General features: G+C 47.0%; 7 protein-coding genes across 7 annotated transcripts; 3 read left to right on the top strand and 4 right to left on the bottom strand.

The window, feature by feature from the left end:
- Positions 1–225: 225 nt before the first annotated feature.
- Positions 226–1676, top strand: TRV_01074 (uncharacterized protein; the record flags this gene model as incomplete). Its single annotated transcript, XM_003024746.1, has 3 exons — positions 226–462; positions 526–1150; positions 1216–1676. Coding segments are annotated over 3 exons (1323 nt in total), but the record flags the coding sequence as incomplete, so codon positions are not given.
- Positions 1677–2891: 1215 nt separating this feature from the next.
- TRV_01073 (high affinity zinc ion transporter, putative) lies at positions 2892–4353 on the top strand (the record flags this gene model as incomplete). Its single annotated transcript, XM_003024745.1, has 4 exons — positions 2892–2901; positions 2967–3116; positions 3284–3467; positions 3615–4353. 4 exons carry the CDS (start codon positions 2892–2894, stop codon positions 4351–4353), a joined length of 1083 nt encoding a protein of 360 aa, XP_003024791.1.
- A 262-nt stretch (positions 4354–4615) lies between these two features.
- TRV_01072 (uncharacterized protein) lies at positions 4616–6107 on the bottom strand (the record flags this gene model as incomplete). The annotated part of the gene is made up of 5 exons (XM_003024744.1): positions 4616–5134; positions 5201–5693; positions 5751–5826; positions 5888–5937; positions 6043–6107. 5 exons carry the CDS (start codon positions 6105–6107, stop codon positions 4616–4618), a joined length of 1203 nt encoding a protein of 400 aa, XP_003024790.1.
- Positions 6108–6787: 680 nt separating this feature from the next.
- TRV_01071 (polyketide synthase, putative) lies at positions 6788–16300 on the bottom strand (the record flags this gene model as incomplete). Its single annotated transcript, XM_003024743.1, has 13 exons — positions 6788–8911; positions 8975–9362; positions 9523–9863; positions 10061–10342; positions 10397–11251; positions 11395–11454; positions 11543–13701; positions 13769–14233; positions 14295–14742; positions 14796–14872; positions 14962–15085; positions 15146–15659; positions 15714–16300. The coding sequence occupies 13 exons, from the start codon at positions 16298–16300 to the stop codon at positions 6788–6790; spliced, it is 8424 nt and encodes a 2807-aa protein (XP_003024789.1).
- Positions 16301–20003: 3703 nt separating this feature from the next.
- On the top strand, positions 20004–23205 carry TRV_01070 (uncharacterized protein; the record flags this gene model as incomplete). Its single annotated transcript, XM_003024742.1, has 4 exons — positions 20004–20023; positions 20110–20249; positions 20311–22542; positions 22640–23205. 4 exons carry the CDS (start codon positions 20004–20006, stop codon positions 23203–23205), a joined length of 2958 nt encoding a protein of 985 aa, XP_003024788.1.
- A 258-nt stretch (positions 23206–23463) lies between these two features.
- On the bottom strand, positions 23464–24721 carry TRV_01069 (uncharacterized protein; the record flags this gene model as incomplete). Its single annotated transcript, XM_003024741.1, has 2 exons — positions 23464–24092; positions 24151–24721. 2 exons carry the CDS (start codon positions 24719–24721, stop codon positions 23464–23466), a joined length of 1200 nt encoding a protein of 399 aa, XP_003024787.1.
- A 241-nt stretch (positions 24722–24962) lies between these two features.
- TRV_01068 (uncharacterized protein) lies at positions 24963–25241 on the bottom strand (the record flags this gene model as incomplete). The annotated part of the gene is made up of 1 exon (XM_003024740.1): positions 24963–25241. The coding sequence occupies one exon, from the start codon at positions 25239–25241 to the stop codon at positions 24963–24965; it is 279 nt and encodes a 92-aa protein (XP_003024786.1).
- Between the last annotated feature and the right edge of the window lie 566 nt (positions 25242–25807).

Below are 25807 nucleotides of genomic sequence, written 5' to 3'. Positions count from 1 at the left end.
TTCTTTGCAACGACATCCTCGCATCATCCAGCGTCACCACCGAACGTCGCTCTTTTCGTTCGCTCATTTTCTTGTTCTTGCTTTTCAAGGTCGTTGCTGAGACAACGCCTTATCCGCTCCTTAAGACTCTCGCTCATTACGATACGACCTGTCTGTCCTTCACGGTGAGTCTTCGCAAGAGACACAGCCATCGAAAAAACATAGACTGACTGACTGGCGATATAGAAGATGCGCTATTCTCTCTTCTTCGGAGCTGCGCTCGCAGCCTCCGTCTCAACTGTCGCGGCTGAGGCCGGTTGCACCAATGATGGCGGCAACTGGTACTGCTCCGCCGTTGACCTGATCACATACTCGGGCTTCTCTACCTCAGGCACCTACGATTTGGTCACCTCCATGAGCGGCGGTAAATGCGGGTCTGAGAAACATGAGTACTCTGGTGTATTCGGTCCTCTTGGCGAGGAGGTAAGCTTGAACGTGTCTAGAGAGAAAGATACAAAGCATGAAAGGGCTAATTAACTCGAGTAGCTGTCTATTCACCTCCGTGGACCCATGCAACTTTTCAGTATGGCTGTCTACAACAGAGGCAGTGAGAAACCCAAGCGCGAGCTCAAGCCATCTATCCACGAGCGCCGTCACGGTCACTCCCACCAGCGATTCCACGAGAAGCGCGCCGTCGGAGACACTGTCGTCGCCACTATCGACGGCCAGGTCGTCTCCTGGATCAACCAATACAATGGTGGTGCCCCTGCTGCCCCCACTCCTGCTCCTGGTGCTCCTGGTATCAAAGATCCTCAGGTCAAGAGCAACGGCTATAAGGGTGGTGACAAGCCCAAGGACCCCGAGCCCCATGGTCCCGTCAACGTTGGTCCAGGCGACTGGCGACGTGTTGCCCTCGTAGACACCGATAGGAAGGAAGCTGAGGGCGTCTCTTTCTTGAACAACGATGGTGGTTGGGATAAAGGTGTGGAGCAGGCCTTCGGAGCCGCCCTTAAAAAACTTGGCCTTGACGACGATTTCTTCGGTATGGGCGAGGGACCAAACTTCCCCAAGGACTCGACCATTCCCGATGGCAAAGAGCTCATCATCATGTCGGACAAGTCGTGCGAGGATGGTAGCTGTGGCTTCACCCGTCCTGGTGCCGATGCCTTCCGTAGGTTCCCCCACGCCATATATACCAACAATTTAACCGTCCACATACTAACTAGCATTTTACAGACGGCTTCGGTGGTGAGGATAAGATTTTCCTCTTTAGGGTTGCCATGCCCGTAACTGGCTCACAGGCTTCATCTATCTACGACCCCAAGGACATGCCCGCCATCTGGCTGCTCAACGCCAGGATCCCCCGTACCTCTCAGTACCCCATGGACCCAGCTTGCTCTTGCTGGAAGTCTGGATGCGGCGAGTTCGACGTCCTCGAGGTCCTCGCCCCCGGTGACAAGCGCTGCAAGTCTACCTACCACACTGAACAGTCGAAATCCGGTGGCTCCAGCTACTACTTTGATCGTCCAGAGGAACCAATCACCGTCGCCGTTGTCTTCAACAGCGGCGATGGCACCCTCTACGTCAAGACTCTCAAAGATGGCTTCGACAAGTTCCCCGAGACCCTCAACCCCGAGGACGTTAAGAAACTCTGTGCCGACGACGGGAAAACCAACAACTTCGCTCTCGCCTCTTAGAAGCCCGGACTAGCCCGTCACGGTTTCTTTTTCTTTCTCGTTGTCGTTTTATACTGTTATCTTGATATCCATGCCTTGCAAATAACATCCTCTGTTTATATACATACCTACATACATACTTCCTCTCGGTGTTGACAGAATCGGCACTCCCCGGTGATCGGTGTCCGCTTCGACCTCCTTTGACCTCTTCTACTTTGATTTTAAATTCATGAGATGATCCTTTTTTTTTTTACCCCTCGACCATTTTCTTTTCTCTTAGTGTATCTTCAATTTTTTTCCTTTTTCTCAAGGAGGCATGAAGCGGATTCGGGACATCCGGCTGTCTGATGAAACCCCTTGTTTGTATCCTGTATCTACTCTTTCAATGAACAATTTGTCTCTTAAATCCCTTATCGTATCATTGATCTCCGTCTCGACGCATATGTAGAGTAGTCCAATATGCGCAAGGAAGCCCCTGGCAACTTAAGTTGGATATTGCCCCTGACAGATAATCATAATGACCACCTAGGCCACTGTCTCGCCCTGTTATTAGACGGCATCTTCCGACCTGTCATTAACAATTTCGCCTTCTATCTAATCTCCATTGCTGGATACTCACTACTCTCGTCTTGTCTCATCTCTACGTTATCTGCGTCTTCGACCGACTGAGCCCGCTCTCTCTCCAGCTCCATGGATGCCGTGACATCCCGTGACTTCAAGAAATTTGGATTTGACCGAACTTGACACACGACCAAAAGACAGCACAGGACAGCAGACAACCACCAGGACAGCCCAGGAGCACAATACAGCGCTATTCCCACGCTTCTTGACCGGAAGACCATACCAATTCTACTACCTCGAGATCCGATCTCTCGCTACTCTTCTCGTTGCGGCGCTGTTTTGCGCAGCCGGCACTTTTTCACCTACGACAGTCTCCACTGACACCAACTGACCGAACCAGTCAGACAGACTGATATACGGCCATTGGGATTGGGATATCGATCGGAATATCTGGGCTATGGATGCATGCACTGCATGACGGGCGCATGGTTACATATACGCTCTCCTGAAGTGGACAACAGACAACTTTTTGCGGAGACGGAGAAGTGCAGCAGAGCGGAAACCAACATATACGCCCATATCTTGCTGGCCAAGATATACGTACATATACATCTATCTATACATATATGACAATAGCCGGATACAAAGGAAAGAAAACGGTTTAATTTATCCAGGATGGATGGGGGTGAGTTGGCCTGCTCCGTTTGACACCCATTGAAGCCGCTATTCTAACTAACAGCTTCATCATAGCCCCTGCAGTGTCCGGCCTGGACGCCATACCACTCGACAAGTTGAAAGAAGAGTACCTCCGACGGTCGTGCGGAAGTAAGAAGATAAACACATACAATACACCAGCCCACGTAGCTGCGTTGTTCCTCATACTCACCCTCAGCACCTTCGGTACGGTCAATTCACCACATATCTCTTATGCAGTGATAGTGACATGCTAACATTCAGCTATCAACCAGCCTGTGCGTTTCCCATAATAGCTCGACGGTTCCCTAAACTACCTATCCCGCGCCGTTTTCTCTTTTTGTCTCGCCATTTCGGAACAGGCGTGCTTATAGCTACTGCCTTCGTCCACCTGCTGCCGACGGCGTTCATATCCCTGACGAGCCCATGTCTGCCGCGGTTCTGGAATAAGGGCTATCCTGCCTTTGCCGGGCTGGTAGCCATGGTTGCGGTGCTAATAGTCGTTTGCATTGAAATGTTCTTTGCCATGAAGGGGGCTGGGCATGTTCATGGATCGGAGTATGATACGCTAATAGGTGATGGTCACGGACATGGTCATGGCCATGGACACGGGCACGGGCACAATCACGGTCACGCACATGAGAACGGCTCATCTGTACGAATGGGCAAAGTACGACGGAATCCACCGGCCAGGATAATCATTAGCAACTCGACGGAGAACCTGGTCGATGGAGCAAGTCCGCTAATGCAGAATGGTCATGCAAGAAGTCAAGATGGTCGAGATGCAGGTGCAGACCACGCAAGCGATGATGAAGATCTGGACCTTGATCTTGAAGAACTCGATCCGCAGCCGGACGATAACGAGTCGGAATACGTACGCCCTACACATCACGGCCATCATCACCACTACCATAGCCACGACAGCCATATGAGCGAGCAAAGTGCTCAAAAGCAACTCCTTCAATGCCTCCTTCTCGAAGCCGGTATTCTTTTCCACAGCATATTCATCGGTATGGCTCTCTCCGTAGCCACGGGTGCAAACTTCCTCGTCCTTCTAGTCGCTATATCCTTCCACCAGACATTTGAAGGCTTTGCTCTCGGCGCACGTATAGCGGCTCTCATACCGGCGCTGTTCCCTGCCTCGTCACCTAGACCGTGGCTCATGGCTCTTGCATACGGGGCAACTACGCCTATAGGTCAAGCTATTGGACTCGGTGTACATAATTTATACGACCCAGCGAGCACTACGGGTCTGCTCATGGTTGGACTGACGAACGCATTCAGTAGTGGTCTTCTACTATTTGCTGGGCTGGTGGAGCTCCTTGCTGAGGACTTCCTGAGTGATAGAAGCTATGAGGTTCTGCAAGGACGAAATCGGCTTGAGGCCGGTATTGCTGTTGCTGCTGGTGCGTCGTTGATGGCCTTAGTAGGAGCCTTTGCGTAGGTCGGGTCGCCTTTTTTACTCCCGGTTTCTTTCCATACCTCGGTAATTTATTAGCTTTATTCTTGGGATAATGTATTTCTAACCATGCTTTAAGCTAAGTTATGTATTCATTCTGGACGTGATATTTTGTTTTCTTCTCAATGACCCCGAAATGTTTTGTTTTTTGTTCATCAATCAAATCAGACTTTGGAAAAATATCGATAAAGTCAATTCTCCTTTTACCGCACGGCATTCATTAACATCAATCAATCAATCAATCAATCTACTGCAGGGACTCAATAACCATGGCGCTAGCACCGCCTCCACCATTGCAAATACCCACACATCCAAGCTTCCCCTTTTTCTCACGCAAGACACCCAAAAGAGTAGTCAGGATACGCGCACCACTAGCTCCAAGCGGGTGTCCTAGTGCAACAGACCCACCGTGGATGTTGACCTTATCCTCAGAGAGGTTGAGGATCTTCATATTTGCCAATGCAACAACGCTGAATGCCTCGTTGATCTCAAAGGCGTCAATGGCACTTTGTTCAACTCCAGCGTGCTCGAGAGCCTTGGGGATGGCCAGGGATGGAGCAGTGGTGAACTTGCTGGGCGCCTTGGCTGCGTCACCCCATCCGAGGATCTTAGCCATGGGCTTGAGGTTGAGCTCTTTCAGCTTGGCTTCAGAGACCAGCACGAGGGCTGCTGCGCCGTCGTTAAGGGGGGATGAGTTAGGGGCCGTTACTGTGCCGCCATTTGGGATGAAAGCAGGCTTGATGGCTCGGAGTTTGTCGGGGTTAAGCTAGATGGGTTTACGTTAGCCGTTTGTCTCTCGTTGATTCCTACTTATGTAAATGGGGCTGCTCACGTTTTTGGCTTCCTCGTCCTTGTCGACGATGGTGGATGGCTTGCCGCGGAAACCGGGGATCTCAACTGGTGCAATCTCTGCGCTGAGAGCACCGGAGTTCTGCGCAGCCTGGGCACGCTGGTATGTGCGGATAGCATAGTCGTCTTGCTGCTCACGGCTGAATCCATGGTCCTGAGCACACTCCTCGGCCTGGAGTCCCATGAGCTCCTGCTTTCCATAAGCATCCATCAGACCATCCTTCATGATACCGTCCGTGAGACTCTGGTGGCCATACTTGGCTCCGGTACGCATATTCGGGAGGTAGTGGGGGGTGTTTGACATGGACTCAGTTCCGCCAGCAACGATGATATCGGCGTTACCAGTCATGATGGTCTGGGCACCGAGAATGACAGCCTTGAGACCTGAGGCGCAGACCTTGTTTACAGTAGTGCAAACTGTAGAATCCAAGAGTCCAGCTCCCAGTGCACACTGTCTAGCAGGGTTCTGACCGACACTGTTGCAACCCCGTTAGCTCGAGAGCTACCCCCGCCAAAAGGAGGGACAACCTTACTTTGCGGACAGGACATTGCCAAAGAAGACCTCTTCCACATCTTCTGGCTTAATTCCTTGAGCCCGTTCAAGAGCGGCTATTGCAATCCAACTCCATTAGCCCTGGACAGTACCCAATTTAGGCTGCAATATATATACCCTTTATCGCGTGGGATCCGAGCTGAGGGGCAGTGAGAGACGAAAGAGAGCTACACAACCGGTCAAGTCAGTACAGGTTCTCAAATATCTCCAATCCCAGCTTCTCCAGTGTCACCGGCAAACAATAGCTATAGGAGAGCTGTCTGAAGACTTACCCAAGGAACGAGCCCACTGGGGTTCGGGCTGCCGATACGATGTAAACTGGAGGACGAGAAGACATTGCGAGGAACCTTGACGGATAGAGATCTTGCTGGTAAGAGAGATCTAGAGATTATTATTATATTAAAGTTAAAGTGTTCAAATATGTAGAGCGGGTAGAAGAAAGGGAAGACAGCGCAAAGAGACGAGATGCCGTTGGTTTGGTAGCCCTTTTTATGGTTTTGTTGAGCTTGCGGACCCAAAAACTAGATAATTAGCCTGGCGGGCGGGCGAGTGAGCGTTATCGGAGAACACGCACCTTTTACCCAGCTATAGCTGCATCTCTCTTCCCGATGCTTGTCTATATTTACGGCGTCTACAATGCAGTTTTCAATTGAGAATCGTTCTAATTATCTACTTTATGTTTTTATTCCAGGCGTTATGTACATTTCTCATCTCACATATTTCAGAAATTGCCGCTTTAGGCATGTTGGGCCTGTTTGCATTCTCTTCAAATAATATTTCGGCAAAACATTATTCCTGTTGTATTCGTATTACAGTACTTTTGAGCTTTCTGTCAGCGTTTGTGTATTTTACGTGTATGGGTGTGTTACTATATAGTTAAGGTTGCCCCTGAAGATGAAATTATTAGGGATCAAATGAACATACGATATAAGTAATGGATGTTTGTAGAGATTACAGTTAAATCATCTAAGGATAGGGAATGCAAGCTATTAAGCAAACTTGGTGCAGAGATATGCCCTAGAGAAGAGATGTTTGCTCCCTTCTGGTAGCCTGCTTGATCCACTGGGCCGACCATACCTTCATGAGCTTGTCCATAGAAGGAAGCTGTAGCATCTCTGGACGATGTGCGAGGGCCCGACGCAAATTATCAGTACCGTAACGATGCTCACCTGCGTGAATATTCTGCCAGATGTCGCGGCGTTCGTGCTCTTTATCCTCCATCTCTGGAAGAAAGACGCTCATCCTACCAGCTCGGAATTTTGCAAGAGATTGAAGCCAGTCCTCGTATGGAACAGGCCGTAGCGGCGAGGGGCAGCATTGTCTTAACATATCAAAAGTCGCCGGAAGATCAACCAGTTTCTCCTGATCTGGTTGTATCACATTGTACGCATGGCCGATATTTTCCAGGGATGTGGAAATCTCCAGCATGCACGAAACAGCGAAGTCCACTGGAACAAACTGGCTGCGTTGTTTGGGGGCAATGGGATAGCTGCCAATTTGTATGCAGTTGGACATCATTCTCGAGGTGGCATCGTCATCGTTCCCAATACCAGTAACGCTATGTCCCAGAACCATGCTGAAACGATAAATAGACGCAGGCACTCCGTTCGATATGGCATTCCATAAGACCATCTCAGCAGTGTACTTGCTGTACGAGTATCCGATATGGTGGCCAGCCTTCTTAAGATCAACCTCCGGTTTTTGATCTTCTGAAATGTGCTGCTTGCCGAGATATGCATTTAGCCCACAAGCAGACAAACTGGAGCTATGATGGAAAGTTATTCGCCGCTTGTTGGTCGCAAATTGAAGCATATTGAAAGTTCCAATAACGTTTGCCTCCCGGTGAGCAGAATAAGGCTCTAGAAAATTTGACAGCGCAGCAAAATGAAAGACAGCACTTGTCCACGCTGACAATTCATCAAACTTAGCCCCTTCAAGACCCAATTTTGGCTTGGATATATCTCCCGGAATGACTGCCAGCTTCTCATCGCATTTCCATTCAATCCCATATTTCTTAAAAGTCTCCTTGATGCGTTGCAGGCCAGTATTTTCATCCCTTGCTCGTACAAGACAGGCAACAATTTTAACATCAGGCCGCCCAAGGAGTGATGCTAGCATCCACGCACCAATAAAACCGGTAGCACCTGTTAAGAATATCCGGCCCTCGGACTCGCATTTCCAGTCAATAGTCGGCCCTGGGGTAGGTTGTAATCCAGTTCCCAATAGTATATCGTTTTTCAATGTTCCCTCATCAGGGGTTTCGCTCGTAGATATCCCGCTATCCTTCCCATCATCTTCGGTGGATTTTGACTGATACTTACAGCGCAATGCATTCATGGTAGTTGCTGTGAGCCCTCCGACGGTTTTTGCATTTGAGATTTCAATCAGTGGTACGTCCAACGATAAATTCCGGCGGAACCAGCTTCTGATCTCGATAGACATCAAAGAGTCGATTACAATGTTATCGATCTCCTCGTCGTCTGCATTTTCATCAAGTCCCGCACGCGGGCCTATCAGTACCCTCAGTTCCTTTGCGATTCTTTTCTTACTCTCCGGCGAGTCTAAGATGCTGGGGTCCTTCTTGATGTCTTCAACGAAGCTTCTGAGGTCTACAATGCTAGTAGTGTTTGCCTTATCAGATTTCCACTGAAGGTTTTTATTAATGGTGAATCGAGCATCTCTTGGCCACAACGGGTGGTTACCACTATCAGGAGGAGGTTTCGATGTACCCAGTCCTATAGCAAATTGGCCTGACTCGGACTCCTTTGACTTCAACATGGCTACCTGCAAAGCATCGACGAGATAGGAGTTGTCTGGCATTTCTATTGAGTTGGCAAGTGCCTTCTTCACCAGGTTTTTATCCTGGCTAAAATGGCCAATTTCCTGCATAGCTCCAACGTCAATAGCCCAGACTGGCAGATCCATAGATTTGCGATAGCGCACGAAGGTATCCAGGAAGGTGTTCGCTGCATTATAGTTTGCCTGGCCAAAGTTACCTCTCATACCAGATATAGAGCTAGTGAGGATGAAAAAATCCAGGGAAACGTCCTTGAAGACGTTATGTAAATTCCAAGTTCCTTGGACTTTGGGCGCGAGCGCAGCATTCCAGTCATCATAGGTCATTTTTTCAAAGGCTTCGTCCTGTCTACTGTATCAGTGACCCGCTTTAGAAGAGTAGATGTGCCTCATATATGTTTCACTTACCCTCAATACCATAGCCAAGTTGATAACGCCAACAACTGGTTTTGGGCTAGCAGTAGCTGCCCGTTTGACATCGTCTAGTTCAGTTACATTTCCCTTCACTACGGTAGCTGTACACCCTTGGGCATCCAGTTCGCGCAGGAAAGCTTTGTCTGAATCAGATTCTCCTGCTGATCGCGACAAAAATATGAAATTACGGGCTCCCTTTTCAATCATCCAAGTCGTAATAGGACGACCAAGTCCGCCAAGTCCGCCTGCCAGTAAGTAGGACCCTCCTGGGGATAGAGAAAGGTTTAAGTTGTTCTTTGCGACTGGTAATTCTGCTGGATCCTCTGGCATTTTTATGATGATCTTGCCCATATGTTTCCCGGTCTGCATGTACCTGAAGGCACTAGTAATGTCCGTAGCCTCATATATCGTCGTCGGCTGTATTGGCTGAATTTTTCCTTGTTGGTAAAACTCAATAACGTCTCGGCATAGCCTTCTCATTCATCAGTGTCTGATAGGCATATATTGTGAACAACCATAGGTAAGCGAAAAGGAATACGTACTGTCCAAACATAGTCGCGTCTGTCTCGCCGAGTCGGAATAGGTCAACTCCGAAATATGCTCTATTTCCAGAGAATCCATCCATACTCAGCTGTGCATGGCCCATGATGTCTCTCTTCCCTAGTTCAATCATCCGACCGAACTCAGCAACACAACGCCATGAGGCATGCAACAATTCGCCAGAGAGAGAATTCAGGACAAGATCGACTCCCCTCCCATTGGTATGTCGCATGACACCGTCGAAGAATGAGGCGCTCCTTGAATCAAATATATGATCTTCGGGAATTTGGTGGTTCTCTACAAGGTACTTCCGTTTCTGTTCATTTCCAACAGTTGCGTAGATCTTGCATACATCATTAGCGGACGTCGTTGATGAAGAGCTGCGTTATCCTTACCTCCGCCCCAATGGTTCGACAAAGGTGGATTGCTGCCAAACCAACACCGCCACATGCAGAGTGGATTAGTATAGACTATTACGTTTTTTATTATTTTTCGTCAGTTTGAAAGATTGCCAAAGAAATTTGGTGGGTTTCTTTTTACCTGGTTTTTTTGAAGATTTCCAAGCCGTATTAGGGAGAGTATCACGGTAGCATATACCGAAGTCATTGTCGCTGCATCTTCTAGAGACAATCCATCGGGGATTGGGACACAGTGATTTGCAGGTATCACCTTCCTGGTACGAAGAAGACCGATACCCAGAGCTAAAATCCTTTGGCCAACACGCAAGTTCTTGACGTTTGAACCGACTTTGAAAATAGTTCCCGAGCTCTCAAGTCCAATCTCACTTGTGTCACCAAGGGCACCCAATGTCACCATAATGTCCTATTAGCAAGTAAGTATCTTCCGCTAGAAACCCAGTACACTGTCTATGCATACCCTAAAATTAAGCCCAGTGTATTTTATTTCCACCATCACATCGTTTCCCCCAACTGGAGGCTCTTCGTATTCAACCCAGGATAAAGAATCCAAGAGACCATAGGTTCCAATGTGTAGACCTTTGGACATATTGGGCTTGTTGGTCGTGGTAATTTCCTCATCCAGAGGCGTCCAATGGAATCTGCCAATATGAATAACTCCATCACGTACAGCGAATTCATAATCCTGGTCCAGCCATGGTTTCTCGCGGAAGATTTGCATCTCCTTAAGCAGATCACAGAGGGAAGTAGCAGTCTTTTCATCAAACTTATCAACTTCGAACGTGGAAAAATCCACATCCATCTCGAATCTAAGCGTACGAGCCAGGCCGAGAACTAAACCATATCGAGGGTCTGAACACTCAAGCTGGCTTCCTCGTGTTACCCATATCATCCGACAATTGGTTGCAGTTGACATAGCTTTTTGGAAGGCGCGGAAGTTTCCTTCGGAGATTTTGTCGAAAAATGGGCCACCTAAGTCAAGGAGTGAAATTATGATCTTGCCTGCAGGAAGTTGGTCCAGGGTACACCAATGTACCGTGTAGCCCCTTTGGGAAAGCTGTGCCTCTGCTATATACGCCCATTCATGAACCGTGGGATGATGAAGGAGATATATATCTCCTTTAACTGGGACTATATCTGCACGCCGCGACCATATACCAGCGCCATAGTGATATGGTTGCTCACAGTCATAGAACACTGCTTCTGCCCCACTGAATCCATTCTTCTGGAGTTCCCGGCCCCATCGCTCAGGACTTACAAGGGGGGTATCCTCTCTGCCATCCCCACCTCCTAGCCACCAACCTGGAAGGACACCCTAATATTTTCATACCAAATTTAGCTTAAAATCGCCAGCCAAGATGTTGAATGATTACCTACCATGATAAAATTGAAGATAGGTATGGCTGAGATTAGTTGGTCAGTGGATAATAGGGCATAATGTATGACTAAAGAGCATACCTGAGCAAAGTTCCTCCAGTACAAGGCCACCTCCAGGAACCAATAGCATGCGTACGTACTCTAGAGTCTCACTTAGACATGGAGTTGCGTGGAGGACCTGATAGCAAAATTAGCAAACTGTGGTTAGGAATATAACTGAAGCACGCACGTTCGAAGCAATAATGAGATCAAAACTCTCTGGGCTATAGCCTTGCTTTGTCGGATCTTTGCTAATATCAAGCACGGAATATTCTATTTCTTCGAAGTCTTTAAACCTCTCTTTTGCTAACGGTAGCACTCCAGGGGATATGTCAGTAAACGTATATTTGGAATACATACGAGTCCTTCCTGCAGGTGCTAGGTGGAGCAGCATTGTTGCTGTGGCAGATCCTACTCCACCACCTATCTCCAATACTCTCAAATTTGGGTTCCAGTGGCTAAATAGACCGAAAAAATCAGACCAACCAGACGTCCAACACAAATTATTGTATACGTTCTTGATTCTATCATCCTCCATGAGAACTTCCAGCGGACTTACTTTGCCTTCAATTATTTGAGGGCAATGATCAAGAAGAGTTTTGGAGATATCAATGAGCGGCATGTCCCTTGGAGATTCAACCTCCAATTCTCGCACTAGGGACTCCATAGCAGTCAGGCGGGCTTCAGAAGAAGCTGCTGCCCACGAAGAAGTTTCAGGAAATAGTTCATCCAGCCCTTTACTAAGACGATCTGTCTGGGATATAATCCACCCCTGATATTTGACTAGGTGTGGAGAATCAGCTTTGAGGTGCTTTATTCGATGGAAACACTCGAGAATCAATAGATTTGTAAACTGCCCTACGATCCGGCGAGAGTGTACGGATGATGGCCTGGAGGCTGAGCCCGACAATTTCGCAATGGAACATAATAGGACAATCGGTTTCCACACGCATCGTGATATCAAGCGTCTCCTTGGTAAGCTTGTATCTTCCTCGTCCACTGTAAAGAACTGGGCTCCCTCCATCCACAGTACAGTTTTATTATCCAATGTCATAACCACACGTCCACTTGCCGTACTGCTAGATCTTCCAGTGCCTTTAGCGTGGGCAGCCATTGACAGGGCCCCTGTGCTAATATAAAGTTTCTCAATAGACACGGGGATGCTGAGTTTGGTCATTTGACGAGAAATACCATGCGTGAAAGCTACGCTAAAAAGCTGTAAGCATTGGTCAATTGTTGATGGGTGTAGTGAGTAGTGGCTCTCATGTAGATTCTCATCATCAGCTATAGACGCAGTGGCTTGGTAGTCAATCGGATCCGCAGTAATGTTCTCGAGGCCTCTGAACCGAGGGCCATAATGCAGGCCTCGATTTGCCAGTGCGGAGTACCACTGGTCTGCCTGTACTTGTCTGATGAATGGACCTTTATGTTCTTTGAATCGACATACTTCAATGTCACCGGGGATCACACGGCCTGTACAGTGCTTTTGCCAGGTATTGTCGTTACAGGAGCTGATGGTGAATTCGTACCACTTGGAATCAGCACTATCCGTAAGCCGCACAGGCCTCAGGCTAGTGACTAGCTCCAGGACACTAGAATCTTCCAATATGAGAGCTCTCTTCATGAACAAGTTCCTGATTGAATATGCATGAGACCCGGTAATTTGATAGATAGCTTCACCGATCATGGCGATGTAACCAGCACAGGGAAATACAATCTCCTTATTTAACCTATGCTCCCAGATCCAAGGAGTGTGTTCCACGTATAGCAAGTTTCTCCAAGTAGGCTCTATGTCGCTTGTCTCGTAAACACGCGAGCCCAGGATCTCATGGTGTGGGTGCTGTCGACTTCTCCATCTTTGGGAGATTAAGTTCTCCCCCCAATATCTCACGTCGTGTTGCCAAGGATATTTTGGGAGATCAGTGAGCACCCTCCCAGGGCCATTAATTTCTGAGAAACTAATAGGGCTACCGTTCATGTAGGCTCTCCCTGCTGCAGTCAGCAGGCTTTTCCTCTGACCTTCACCTCGAATAAGTGTAGGTATATAGGTGACATTCAGCTTTGCTTGGTGGCCGTCGAAGATCTGCCTAAGAGGCCCAGAAAGAGCAGAATGAGGTCCAATTTCTAGGAACAACGCATTACCACCATTTTTCTCAAGGTAGCTTCCAACCGCTGTTGAAAATAGAACAGTAAATGATAAAATTTCAGCCCAATATTTTGCATCTAGCTGAATGGGTTCAATAATGATATTTCCCGTCACACTTGAGTAGAATGGAATCATGGCGTCCTTAAAGGATATATGTGGCCCGATAAGGTCTTGATATAGCCCAGTCAAGCCTTGCATATGGTCTAATTTTAATGTTAATACGTTAATCCCGACTGATCTAGACGAAAAGGAGTAATCGGATAGACTTACGAGAATGATACGCAACTCCGACGCGAAGACGCCGACAAAAGATATCATCTTCGGTTGATTGAATCTTAGCAATGACCTTGTCAAGTTTGTCGCTGTCGCCAGAAATAGTCACGCTTTGTGGACTATTTTCACACGCAATAACCACGCCATCAATAAGATAGCGTTTGACTTTCTCCGGGCTAAGCCCAACAGCAGCCATTCCGCCTTGGGGTGTAGCATCATTTTCAGAAATTGATTTTGTCACCTGCCCACGATAGTAGGAAATAATGATGGCAGACTCCAAGGTAATGGCGCCGGCAGAGTAGGCAGCGGCAATCTCGCCGCTTGAATGACCGATCACACCAGTGGGAAAAAGGCCCCAGAGTTCTAAGAGATTCGACAGAGCAATTTGCACAGCTGTACAAAGTGGCTGCGCATATTCAGGCTCGTTAACCCTAGAATCCTCACTGGATTTCAACAGCTCATCTGAAAATGTGAAATGATAGGGGTTAGTAACCGTAAAGGCAATCATGGATGTTACTCATACCTTCTATACTCCAACATGGGGCGTTTTTCAGCTTTTGTAAGGCCGTATCCATGGCTTTGATATCATTCCGGAAAATATCGAACTCAAGTAGTAGTTCTTTGCCCATGCCGACCCATTGTGCCCCTTGGCCTGTGAAGACGAAAACCATACTACGCGACTTGGTATATTGAGATGTTTCAAAGCCTGCAGTATCAATACTTCCTTCTTGCTCAAGAATTGTAAAGGCTCGGTACTTGAGATGTTCCCTTCTAGCCCCCAAATTAAAGCATAAATCATTTGACACCTCCGGCCGACTTTCCACATAAGCTTTCAAATTTTCGACTTGTCGTTGAAGCGAATTCTGAGAATTTGCTGACAGGACGAGAAGTCTCGACTTATTTTGCGGCGCAGGTCTCTCTAAGTACTCACTATTCATAGCGGTGAATGACGCAGCCGAGTCAATAATGACCTGCCTAAGTTAGTAATAATTTAGTGAGATAATCATGCATTACTATCCCTTACGTGCACATTTGTGCCGCCAATTCCAAAGCAATTGATGCTGACACGTTCACTTCGGTCGTGGGGCCAAGTAGTTGGCTCTAGAGGCACTTGGAGCCGGGCACTATCAAAGGGCACTAAGAAATTTGTTAATATCACCTTTTAAAGAAATTACGGACAAATTTCTTACCCTTCGGGTTCGGGGTCTTGAAATTAATATTCGGGGGTATGATCTTATTCTCAAGGGCCAAAGTAGCCTTGATGATGCTTGTAAGTCCTGAGGCACCTTCAGAGTGCCCGACGTTAGGTTTGACCTAGACACGAGTGAGCTTCGCGGACCATGAAATACCAGGACTCAGTTTCATAGTACTCACCGACCCAATATATATTCCTTTCTCTCCAAAAGCTTTTGCAACGGCTGTTAATTCAGCGACGTCTCCCATGACAGTTCCAGTACCGTGGCATTCAATGAAAGCAGTTGCAGAAAGATCAGATATCTTTGCTTGACTATAGGCCTGATGTATAAGGCTTGCTTGGGTTTCTGCACCAGGCATCGAAATGTTAGGTGTTCTACCGTCGCAGTTAGTCGCGGTAGAGCGAATGACAGCACGAATAGGATCTCCATCTCTAACTGCATCTTCAAGTCTCTTGATATAAACTGCATTTATAGCTTCACCACGTCCGTATCCATCAGCGTCAGCGTCGAAGGATCGACAAATTCCACTAGGCGAAAGAACCAAGTTGTCGGACATTGTAGTTGCCATCGTCGGGGCTAGAGCAAGGTTGGTTCCTGCGACAATTGCAGCTGAACATTCTCCTGAGGAAAGAGAGAGGCATGCATTATGTAGAGCAACCATAGCAGCTGAGCAAGCAGTTCGAAACGTTATACTTTTTCAAGGGGTTTAGTTCATTAACTTTCACTATAAAGAAGGATATTCTAACCTTGGTCCCTTGAGATCATACTCATAGGAGACTCTGTTTGCGAGCGCAAAATCTCCAGCACCGATAGCTCTGACTCTGTTAATGTCCTGGGTATCTTTACTTGACATGTCAAGCCAGTCTTCCCCGAAAGAGCCAACAAAACAGCCGATATCCTTTCCACGCCAGCCGGTTACGCCGGCAGACTCTAGACATTCCCATACTACTTCAAGTAGCAGTCTTTGTTGGGGATCCAGCCTTTCAGCTTCGTATTTCACCATGGAAAAGAATGACGTATCTATGTGAGCCAGATCTTGATTTAGAAAATAGCCATACTCTGTCCTAACAGAGCCAGGCTTCGAGCTATTATAAAACGCATCAATGTTGAAACGAGATTCTGGTATCTTACTACGCGCATCTCCCTTTGAAACCAGGAAGTCCCAAAACTCTTCTGCAGAGGTGATACCGCCCGGGAGTCTCATACCCATACCCACAATTGCAATAGGAGGAGGAACATCTTGCGAATTGGAAACAGCTTTCATAGGCGTGCAGGATGTGCTAGCCGATGACTCCCTTTCCTTTAAGAGTTCCTCAACTGCGATTGAGCCCATTTTTAGGCGGAGTATTCAGTACTAAGACCGAGCTCGCCGAATGGAGTTTGGTAGTGTGTTCTGGGGATGTAGGTGCTTCGGGATGTCGGACGTAGTAAACTGAGAGCAACAGAATATTGTTCAAAGAGAATGATTCCCAACAATGAGACAGAATTGAGAAGTTAAGGAAACGGGTTGCAAACGCTTCATCTTTCGAAGAAGAGCCACGGCCATTTTTCAGTCAAAGATTAAATAGTCTGAGTGTCAAACATGTCTGGCGAGGCGACCCTCCTTGTGGAGCAGGAATTGTGATGGCGTTTCTATTATCTGGATATATCCAAGCTGTTGCGAGCTCCAGAGTACAATATGATCAATCGTTGCACAAGATACGTGCGACCCTCCTTTTCTTTTTGCTTTGTCGGCCTTTTTGAGCCACGTTATGCGGGCCTTTCCCAGGCCTGCCATCAAGATGAGGTGAAACACTCATCTCTTATCCCTCGTTGAGATGAAAACTCCCCCAGTTCCAGAGTGGATGTGAGGAAAGTTGAAGTCGAGACGAAGATCTTTGGATGTTGAGGCGGTCCAATTAAAGCTATCCGTGCTTAGTCATTATTGTCTTCTGAAGCTTTTTATTGGTTAATTTCACAACCGCCTTCTCCACGTGTATCAGGCTCATTTTTGGTCTGCACAAGATCCGATCCTTTCGCTTGGAGGTGAGAACGGAGTTTGATATGCGAACTGCATTAACAACTAACATGGCATACTCCGTGAAAGTCAATATCTCTGTGTGGATTTGGCTATCAGTCAGCCACCAGAGGATCAATGAGTGTGGCAAGTAACGGAGCTACTCACGCAACTTTTACAGGAGTACGGAGTATTCTCACCCGTTTTCTGTATTGACCCTCCGCACAAATTAATCTAGATTGTCTTCAGGATTTATCATGTTTTTCAGCCACGGTTTGTAGTAGTGTATAATTCGACCTTGCAGTGGTAGGATGAAGTCATGATATCGTGGTGAAACGCCACCATGCGTAGTGTGTCAGTAGTATCAACAATATTTCTGATATTACAGGTTTTATCCAAGCCACCCCCACGGCCAAATGATTAACAAACTATCTGACGAGTAAACTAGCTATTGAGGCTGGACGCCATAGACACATTTATAAACACCATGTATACACCATTCTAACAAGAATGGCTATTATAGTACTAAGAGAGAAACCCTAGTGTCCTCTATATTATCAGCTAATCCACGGAAGTGACTATGAAGAAAGATAGATACATATAGCAATACCATAAATAATTTAGTTATTCATAGGCTCGGTGTAAGGGAAAACTTATATCCTTCACAACATTCTAGGAGATTAAGCCATTTGTTGAGCGGTTAGCTTTGTCTATATATGCTGGTGTTGGATGATCCGCATAGATATCATACTTACATATTGCAACCAAGCGAATCTAGAATATGGTATGAGACCATCGTTCTACAATAAATCCGAGGTTTATAACTAGTAATCACTTAGAAGATTCCATTTAAAGCTGGAGCCTACAAGAGTACATGGGCGGAACCAGTAGAAAAACCTCACAATTTCTTACGACCTTCTTCCATCCCAGATTCATTTTCCCCCGACACAAACATAATACCGAAGCCATAGACCGTAGCAATCTTTTCCAACATTGGGGTTCCATTCTTTGAATTTTGAGATTGAGATTCGGTAATTCCGAGTAATATTGTCGCAGGTATCCCCCTGTCTGACCTGGTGCCACTTGCTGCATTGGCATATAGCTCCGGGTTGAGTTGGAGAAGGAAGACCAGGGCTATTGCATCCCGTAGGGGTTGGTTTAGGCATGGGTTTCTTCGTTGTAGGTGTCCCAGGTACGCCTAGACAATATTGATTAGTTAAGAGCACTGCTCGTACGTCAATGAGAACTTACCAATGCAGTAATAGTAGTTCAACCAGAGGCCGGAGCAGTCCTTTCCAACTGCTGGATTCCACTTGATAAACTCCTCTAGAGTAAAAGTTCCATACTGATTAAGAAGACTAGCGCAGGTGTTCCCAGATAGCGCTTTATGCCACCGCTGACAGTTGTTGACAATGCCATCCTGGGTTGGCCCGGGGGCAGCAGGTTTTACAGTCGTATGTGAGTTTGTGCTACTCCGCGATGTGCTAGCCGATATACTCGTTGGAAGTGCACTGGGTGTCCCAGGTATACCGACACAGTAGTGATAACCAGACCAAAGTCCCGAACAATCCTTCTCGACCGCCGGATTCCACTCAATGAACTGGTCCAACGTTACGGGTTTATACCGGGATATAATCTTACCACACGTATCACCGCTAACAGCCCGATGGAATTTTGTGCAGTTACCCACCAAACCATCTTGGGTTGGCGATGGTAAGGGAGGCCCGTTAGCGGTAGGTAAGGTGGTAGATGTTTTCACAGGTGTTGAGGCCTCTGACGTAGGGGTTGCAGTAATTGATTCCATCGGTGCTTCCACACAAACTGAGAGACCGATTTTGAGCCCACTGCAGTCTTTCTTCAAACCAGGATTCTAACCACATTCCATTAGACGCTTTTTCAGTAATTCCTTCGAAGTGATCAAAATATTGATTGACTTACCCAGGCCACAAAGACTTCATGTTTCAAATCCCATTGACTTTCGATATTTTCGCAAGTATAGCTATCATCAACGAGGTCAAGATACCAAGTACAGTTCGGGTTGGTACCAGCATACGTTGGACCGTTCGGCTTTTTGCCATTAATTCCAGCGGACACGACACCCAGGAAGGGGAAAATGATAAGGCTTGAAATCTTCATGATCACGCTGTGGTACCCGCTTGCTCAGTTTCAGACTGTCCAAGTTTCAACTCTTGAAAGTGTTTCCCAATAGCATTTTGTTTTCTCGTGAGCTTCTTTATAGTCCAACTATCAACTCAAACTTCTTATATATGAATGGCTTCTTTGACAGCAGTGGTGAATAAAGCCCGTTCTCAAATGGACTGGTTAATCGCGCGACTCCCCACTGCCCTCAGAATTCGGGCTTCGTCCAAAAGTCGGCCATATATTTTTGGTCATATAATTCTTGTATAATAATCTCTGCAAGAGATTTTCAATTTTTGGTATCAAACCAACAAGAGACATTCTTGTTTGCTTTACTGTAATAACCATGGCCGCAGCGTTGTATGTAGTTGACGGGATGCTGTAGATTGTTACATACCCTGTCATGTCTTTGCCGTCGGCGTGTGAGGGGCCAAAACTAGTGGGTATTCTTGGTTGTACATCATCCATGGTTCATCGATGAACGTTCGAGAAGCATTAACTAGTTCAGAGTGTCTTTGTGCCAGATTGATCCTTTATCATTCTGCTACTCTGTAAACATGCAAGGCAGTAGAATGTGTTGTAACAGCTGTGCCAACGTTGACCTTTTATATCGGGCGAGCCAAGACCTCAGCACGTGATTGTAAAGCTTCTGAGCTTAAAAAGTCTTGGCGCAGTTTCTATCAAGATGAAATGAAGTCGAAGTTGATAAACGCGAAGCCTTGAGGTATCTCTCTACCAGAGCACCTGGAGCTCTAACCAGCCGCCACATCCATCACAGTCTTGTCCCATTTCATGGCCAGTGGCACAATTTAAAGTGCCATCCCTCATTTGACTAGCGACTCTCTGCGACTTTCTGTCAACCCATTCCTCCCGGAACCTTGCGATCGCGTGCTAACACATCATGGATGACCTTTATGACGAGTAAGTTTTCTAGAGATGGATTGGATATGGATATAACGGCAATTCCTCTAGCTGCGCAAATAGAAAGCAAGCTAATTGTATCCCAGGTTCGGCAATTATATTGGAGGTGAAGAGTCCGAGGAAGAATCGCAACATGGCGGCGTTGAGGCACAGCAATTTGATTATGACCTTGAATCGGAAGTGGAAGCCCCGGCTGCTCATGGCCAGGAGCTCATGGAGATAGATGGTAGGAGATTTAGCGGGTTCACCTTTATTGTCTATGGCTAACTGCTCCCATCTCTTATTAGACCAAGGTCCATCGAATGCAGTGATTCTTCACGAAGACAAGCAATATTACCCAACCGCACAACAAGTTTACGGCGCAGATGTCGAGACGAAAGTACAAGAAGAAGATACACAACCACTGTCACAACCAATTATCGCGCCAGTTCAGCAGAAGAAGTTTGCTGTCCAGGAAGCAGATCTACCACCGGTCTTTTACTCTAGAGAGTTCATGACAGATCTATTAAACTACCCTAGCCAAACTCGAAATATAGCATTGGCCGGTCATTTGCATCATGGAAAGACAGCCTTTATGGATACATTGGTTATGGAGACGCACGATCTGTCGGAAAAACTTGATAAACGAACTGGTAAATCTAAGGATGAACAGCTGAGATACACAGATGTGCACTTTCTAGAGAGAGAGCGTGGACTGTCGATAAAATCAGCACCGATGAGCCTTGTTTTACAAGGTACGAAAGGGAAATCTCATCTCTTCAACATAGTAGATACCCCCGGGCATGTCAATTTCGTGGATGAAGTCGCCGCGTCATTGCGACTGGTAGACGGAGTAGTGCTTGTTGTGGATGTGGTTGAAGGTGTCCAGATCAACACAGAGCAAATCATCAAGCACGCGGTATTAGAAGACTTACCACTCACTCTAATTGTTAACAAGCTCGACCGACTTATACTGGAGTTAAAACTACCGCCAACAGATGCCTACTTCAAGCTGAAACATGTGGTTGAGGAGGTAAACACTGTCATCGAGAGAACAATACCTGGGCAAGGGGAAAAGAGACGGCTAAGCCCCGAGAAGGGCAACGTTGCATTTGCATGTGCCTCGATGAACTGGTGTTTTACCCTCCAGTCATTCGCAAAAATGTACGCGGACACATATGCGAAAGTTGATCTCTCCGAGTTTGCTATAAGACTATGGGGTGATATATTATTCAATCCTCGCAGCCGCAAGTTTACGCGCAAGGGTATGGAAGAACAATCGAAGCGATCCTTTGTCCATTTCATCCTTGAACCCATCTACAAGCTTTATTCCCATACCATCAGTGAGAGCCCGGAAGACCTGAAAGATACCCTCGCAACGCTTGGAATCAACTTAAAACCATCCCAACTGAAATCCGATGCAAAGGTGCTCTTAAAACTAGTTTGTGCCCAGTTCTTTGGCCCTGTTACTGGGTTTGTTGATATGGTCGTTCAGCACATCCCTTCTCCTGTTGACGGGGCTAGCAAAAAACTGGATAGGTACTATACTGGGCCAAGGGATACAAAAGTTGCGGCTGCCATGGAAGCCTGTGATCAAGATGGTCCATTAGTTGTGCATGTCACTAAGTTGTATGGAACACCAGATGCTGCTGGGTTCAATGCCTTTGGGCGCATCATGAGCGGAACTGCAAGGGCAGGACAGCAGGTCAGAGTACTAGGAGAAGGGTATACAGTGGATGATAATGAGGATATGGTCGTTGCAACCATTTCTGACACGTTCATCGCCGAGTCCCGATATAACATTCCTACCAGTGGCGTCCCAGCGGGTAACTGGGTGCTCCTCAGCGGAGTAGATAACTCCATCATCAAAACTGCAACTCTTGTTTCTTTGAAACTTGAAGATGACGAGGAAGCATATATATTTAAGCCTATCAAGCATATGACAGAGTCTGTGTTCAAGGTGGCTGTTGAACCCATAAATCCATCAGAGCTACCTAAGATGCTCGAGGGACTTCGGAAGGTTAACAAAAGCTATCCTCTGATATCTACAAGAGTTGAGGAATCAGGTGAACACATTGTACTGGGCACTGGGGAGCTTTACATGGATTGTGTTCTGCACGACCTCCGTCGACTATACGCGGAAATGGAACTTAAGGTATCGGACCCGGTTACAAGATTTTGTGAAACCGTGGTTGAGACCTCTGCCATTATGTGCTATTCCGTCACAGCCAACACCAAGAATAAAATCACGATGATTGCAGAACCTCTCGATGATGGTATCAGTGAAGATATCGAGAGTGGTCGTGTCAACATTCACGATCCAATTCGAAAAGTCGGTCAATTCTTTGAAGAAAAATATGATTGGGATAAACTAGCCGCAAGGAGTATTTGGGCTTTTGGCCCTGACGATATGGGACCAAATATTCTTCAGGACGACACATTGCCTTCTAAGGTAGACAAGAAACTACTTGGGTCAGTACGGGACTTTATCCGCCAGGCTTTCAGCTGGGGAACGAGAGAGGGTCCCTTGTGTGAAGAACGTAAGCTGACCATACATTCTGAGCCCGTATACTCGCGAGTTTGGCGAGGAAACCTGTTCTCTATAATAATAGCTGCTAACGATACTTTTTTTCCTAGCCATTCGAAACACCAAGTTCCGTCTTACAGATATCCAACTAGCCGATCAAGCCTTTTCTCGAGGCGGTGGGCAGATCATCCCGGCCACTCGTCGTGTCATCTACTCGTCATTCCTCATGGCATCTCCCCGATTGATGGAACCCATTTATACCTGTGCTATGACAGGTCCTCCAGACTCAGTCGCCGCCATATACACTGTCCTCTCTCGTCGACGTGGGCACGTCTTATCCGATGGTCCTATCGCAGGAACTCCTCTTTATTCTGTTCGAGGACTTATTCCCGTCATTGACTCCTTCGGTTTTGAGACCGACCTCAGAATCCATACCCAGGGTCAGGCAACTGTCAGTTTAGTATTTGACAAATGGAGTGTTGTGCCGGGAGACCCATTGGACAGAGATATCAAACTCCGGCCGCTGGAGATGGCAAGTCCCATGGCAACTGCAAGAGACTTTGTTCTCAAAACTCGCCGAAGAAAGGGTCTTGCAGAAGATATCACCGTTAGCAAGTTTTTGGAACCGGAGCTTTGGAAAGGTTTGAAGGAGAGCGGTATCCTCGGCGAAACATGATTGCAATAATACATAGAGTTTACATAAAAAAAGGAAGGATTAGTTTTATGAATGTACAACTACTAATGATGGAGTTAATATGCAATCAATTGCTAGGCTTTTTATTGCTAGGAGGGTATCTCTCTCCTGCTTGAATTGGTAGTGCTGTCGACTGTCAATGTAATTTTGTATGTAATAACTCGAAGACAGACTGGCTACCCTCTGCCAATGAACACCTTAGAAAGCAAAATCTACTAACACACCGAAACGGGACTAAGATCACCGTCCAACAGCACCGTACCAGCAAAGACCGAGGACTGCACCCATTACAATTGCAACTGGTGGTGGGATACCAAACCATGCGCTCTCAACGTAAGTCACCGCCGCGATAACGACCCACCACGGCTCCTTGCCCAAGCTTTGTCCACGGGTGGTTTGAGGTGTAAGGTAGCCAATCTCCCATAGACGGTAAACTGCGGTAAAAACCAAGCCAACTGCGGTTGCATTAACCCCCCGAAGGAAGTCTGTAACCCATTTTCTCTTTCGCAGCACTGCCCAGAAGCTCTGGACCGCCACAGCCAAAGTGATGCCGGGCAAGAAAATTCCCAATCCACCGAGAATGGCACCGAATATGGTAGGCAACGGTGATTTCTGTAGCACTAAAGCACCGAGAAAAATAGCGAAGTTGAAATTTGGGCCGGGGAATGCCTGAATAATAGCGAGACCAAGGAGGAAATCTCTGCCTGATACCCAACCGGGATCCACGACATATGATCGCAAAAGTGGAATAACAACAGGACCACCACCGAAGATCACGGTTCCGGCAAGGTACATACTAGCAAAAAGGTCAAGAGCCAGGGGTGGGGTGCGAAGAACACCTCTGGCCACAAGCACGGCTATGAAGGATGCTATAAACATGATTAATTAGTATATTTCCACTCGAGGTGCGTAGTTACCAAGTCATACCAAAGAATAACACAGTAATTATAATGCCAACTCTGAGCCGGATAACATGCTTTTGCGGATTATCGGCTTCCGCTGATTGATTTGGGTTGGTGAGAAGACCTGCTTGGTCACATTGTACGTTACTTCCACCGGGAGCGTTTGTCCTGCGCGGCCTTATTTGGGTGCTGTCCTCTGGTCCGCTTGAATTGCCATGGCCTTGCTGGTCCCCTGCCTGAAGACTCTGTGGCGCTGCCGTTTCCTCGGCGGCTTCAGGATGGGTATTTCTTCGTTTCCGATCCAGTCGAAAGCTCCGTATCTTCTGATGTAGCCATCCGTCCCAGACAACAGTGGCTATTCCACCAACGGCCATGAGCAATGGGAAATACCACAATGCATTGTAACATAGGCCGGCGCAAGCACCAAGGGTCACCAGGATGCGGGTCAACTTATCCTTGATGGCCTTTTCTGCCAGCTGTACTGCTGCTAAGGCAATTATTCCCACAGTCGATGAGTTTAGTCCAGATAGCAAAGGATAAACAGGTTCAGGGAGAGTCTCGCCAATTCGCTGAACACCCAGAGAGAAAGCATACATGCCAATTGCCCCGGGAAGACTAAAATCGATGAGCTAAAACCATTACATTCGGAATACCGGGGAAACGGAGTAGTCATTACCACCATAAAAAGAACACAAGGAGTGCCGGGATAAATCCTGCATGAAGCAATGCAATGCAGAATAGCAGCTTTGTGCTCGCTGGCCCTGGAAGACCCTGGCAGATAGCAAAGAGTTCCTGATACTATGGAGACAGGACAATCAGCCACGCACAATGAGAATTTTATGAATAATTCGGATAGTCGCTCACAGTTTGCTCGTCGATCCATTTCTCCTTGACTCCTTTACCCTCGACAAATCGCCGATGGAGGATACGAAAATGCACTGGCGGGCCTCCAAAGGAAGTGAAACCAAGGTCCCAGGTAGACAAGAACACTGTAACTAACCTGGCAAAAAGTGAATTTTTATCATCCTCTGGTCGAGAAGCAGCGTGGTTCTGCCACTTCTGCCTCAGCGACTTGAGAGACGATACGTATTTCGACAAAGGAGCTGGGAGGAGCATTATTCCTTTGATCCTTGGGAGGCCGATATACTTGTCCGGACCTGACGCACAAAGGGAAGCATGTGAGCGACCAGCATCTCCTTATATAATTATACAATAACGTGGTCATGCAAGGGTGCCTCCTTTCGCCCCAGAACTCGTATTTGAATGCACAAGCGAAAAGCCATGAAGAAAGCACGCGTGATGCCAAGCCTTATATCTCCCGCGCTAGCGGCCAGAGGCTAAACCTTGAATGGCCAAATCACGCGGCTGGCGCTTGGCAGGGCGCTTGGCCAGGCAATTTGAGCCAATTAGAATCAAGAACTATTTTAAAGAAGCAACGCGATGGCTATTAAGGTTATTATGTCATCTTGGAGCACCAACCTTAATTTCCCATATCAAATCTCAAATTGCAGGGTAAGGGGTCAGTAGAATAGTAGAATAGAGTATATCTCGACTTGATATCTCAAGAAGTGACTACTGGCTAATGAAGAACATAACATTCCATAGTATAATGAATGATTATCGCTATAATAGAAATTTTGTATCCTTTCCCTATTCCCCCTCATAACTCGCTCGAATAACAA

Source organism: Trichophyton verrucosum (genome assembly GCF_000151505.1).
Source record: "Trichophyton verrucosum HKI 0517 chromosome Unknown contig00096_1.f1.exp, whole genome shotgun sequence".
Taxonomy (NCBI): Eukaryota; Fungi; Ascomycota; class Eurotiomycetes; order Onygenales; family Arthrodermataceae; genus Trichophyton; species Trichophyton verrucosum.
This window is presented reverse-complemented; position numbering and strand designations above follow the sequence as displayed.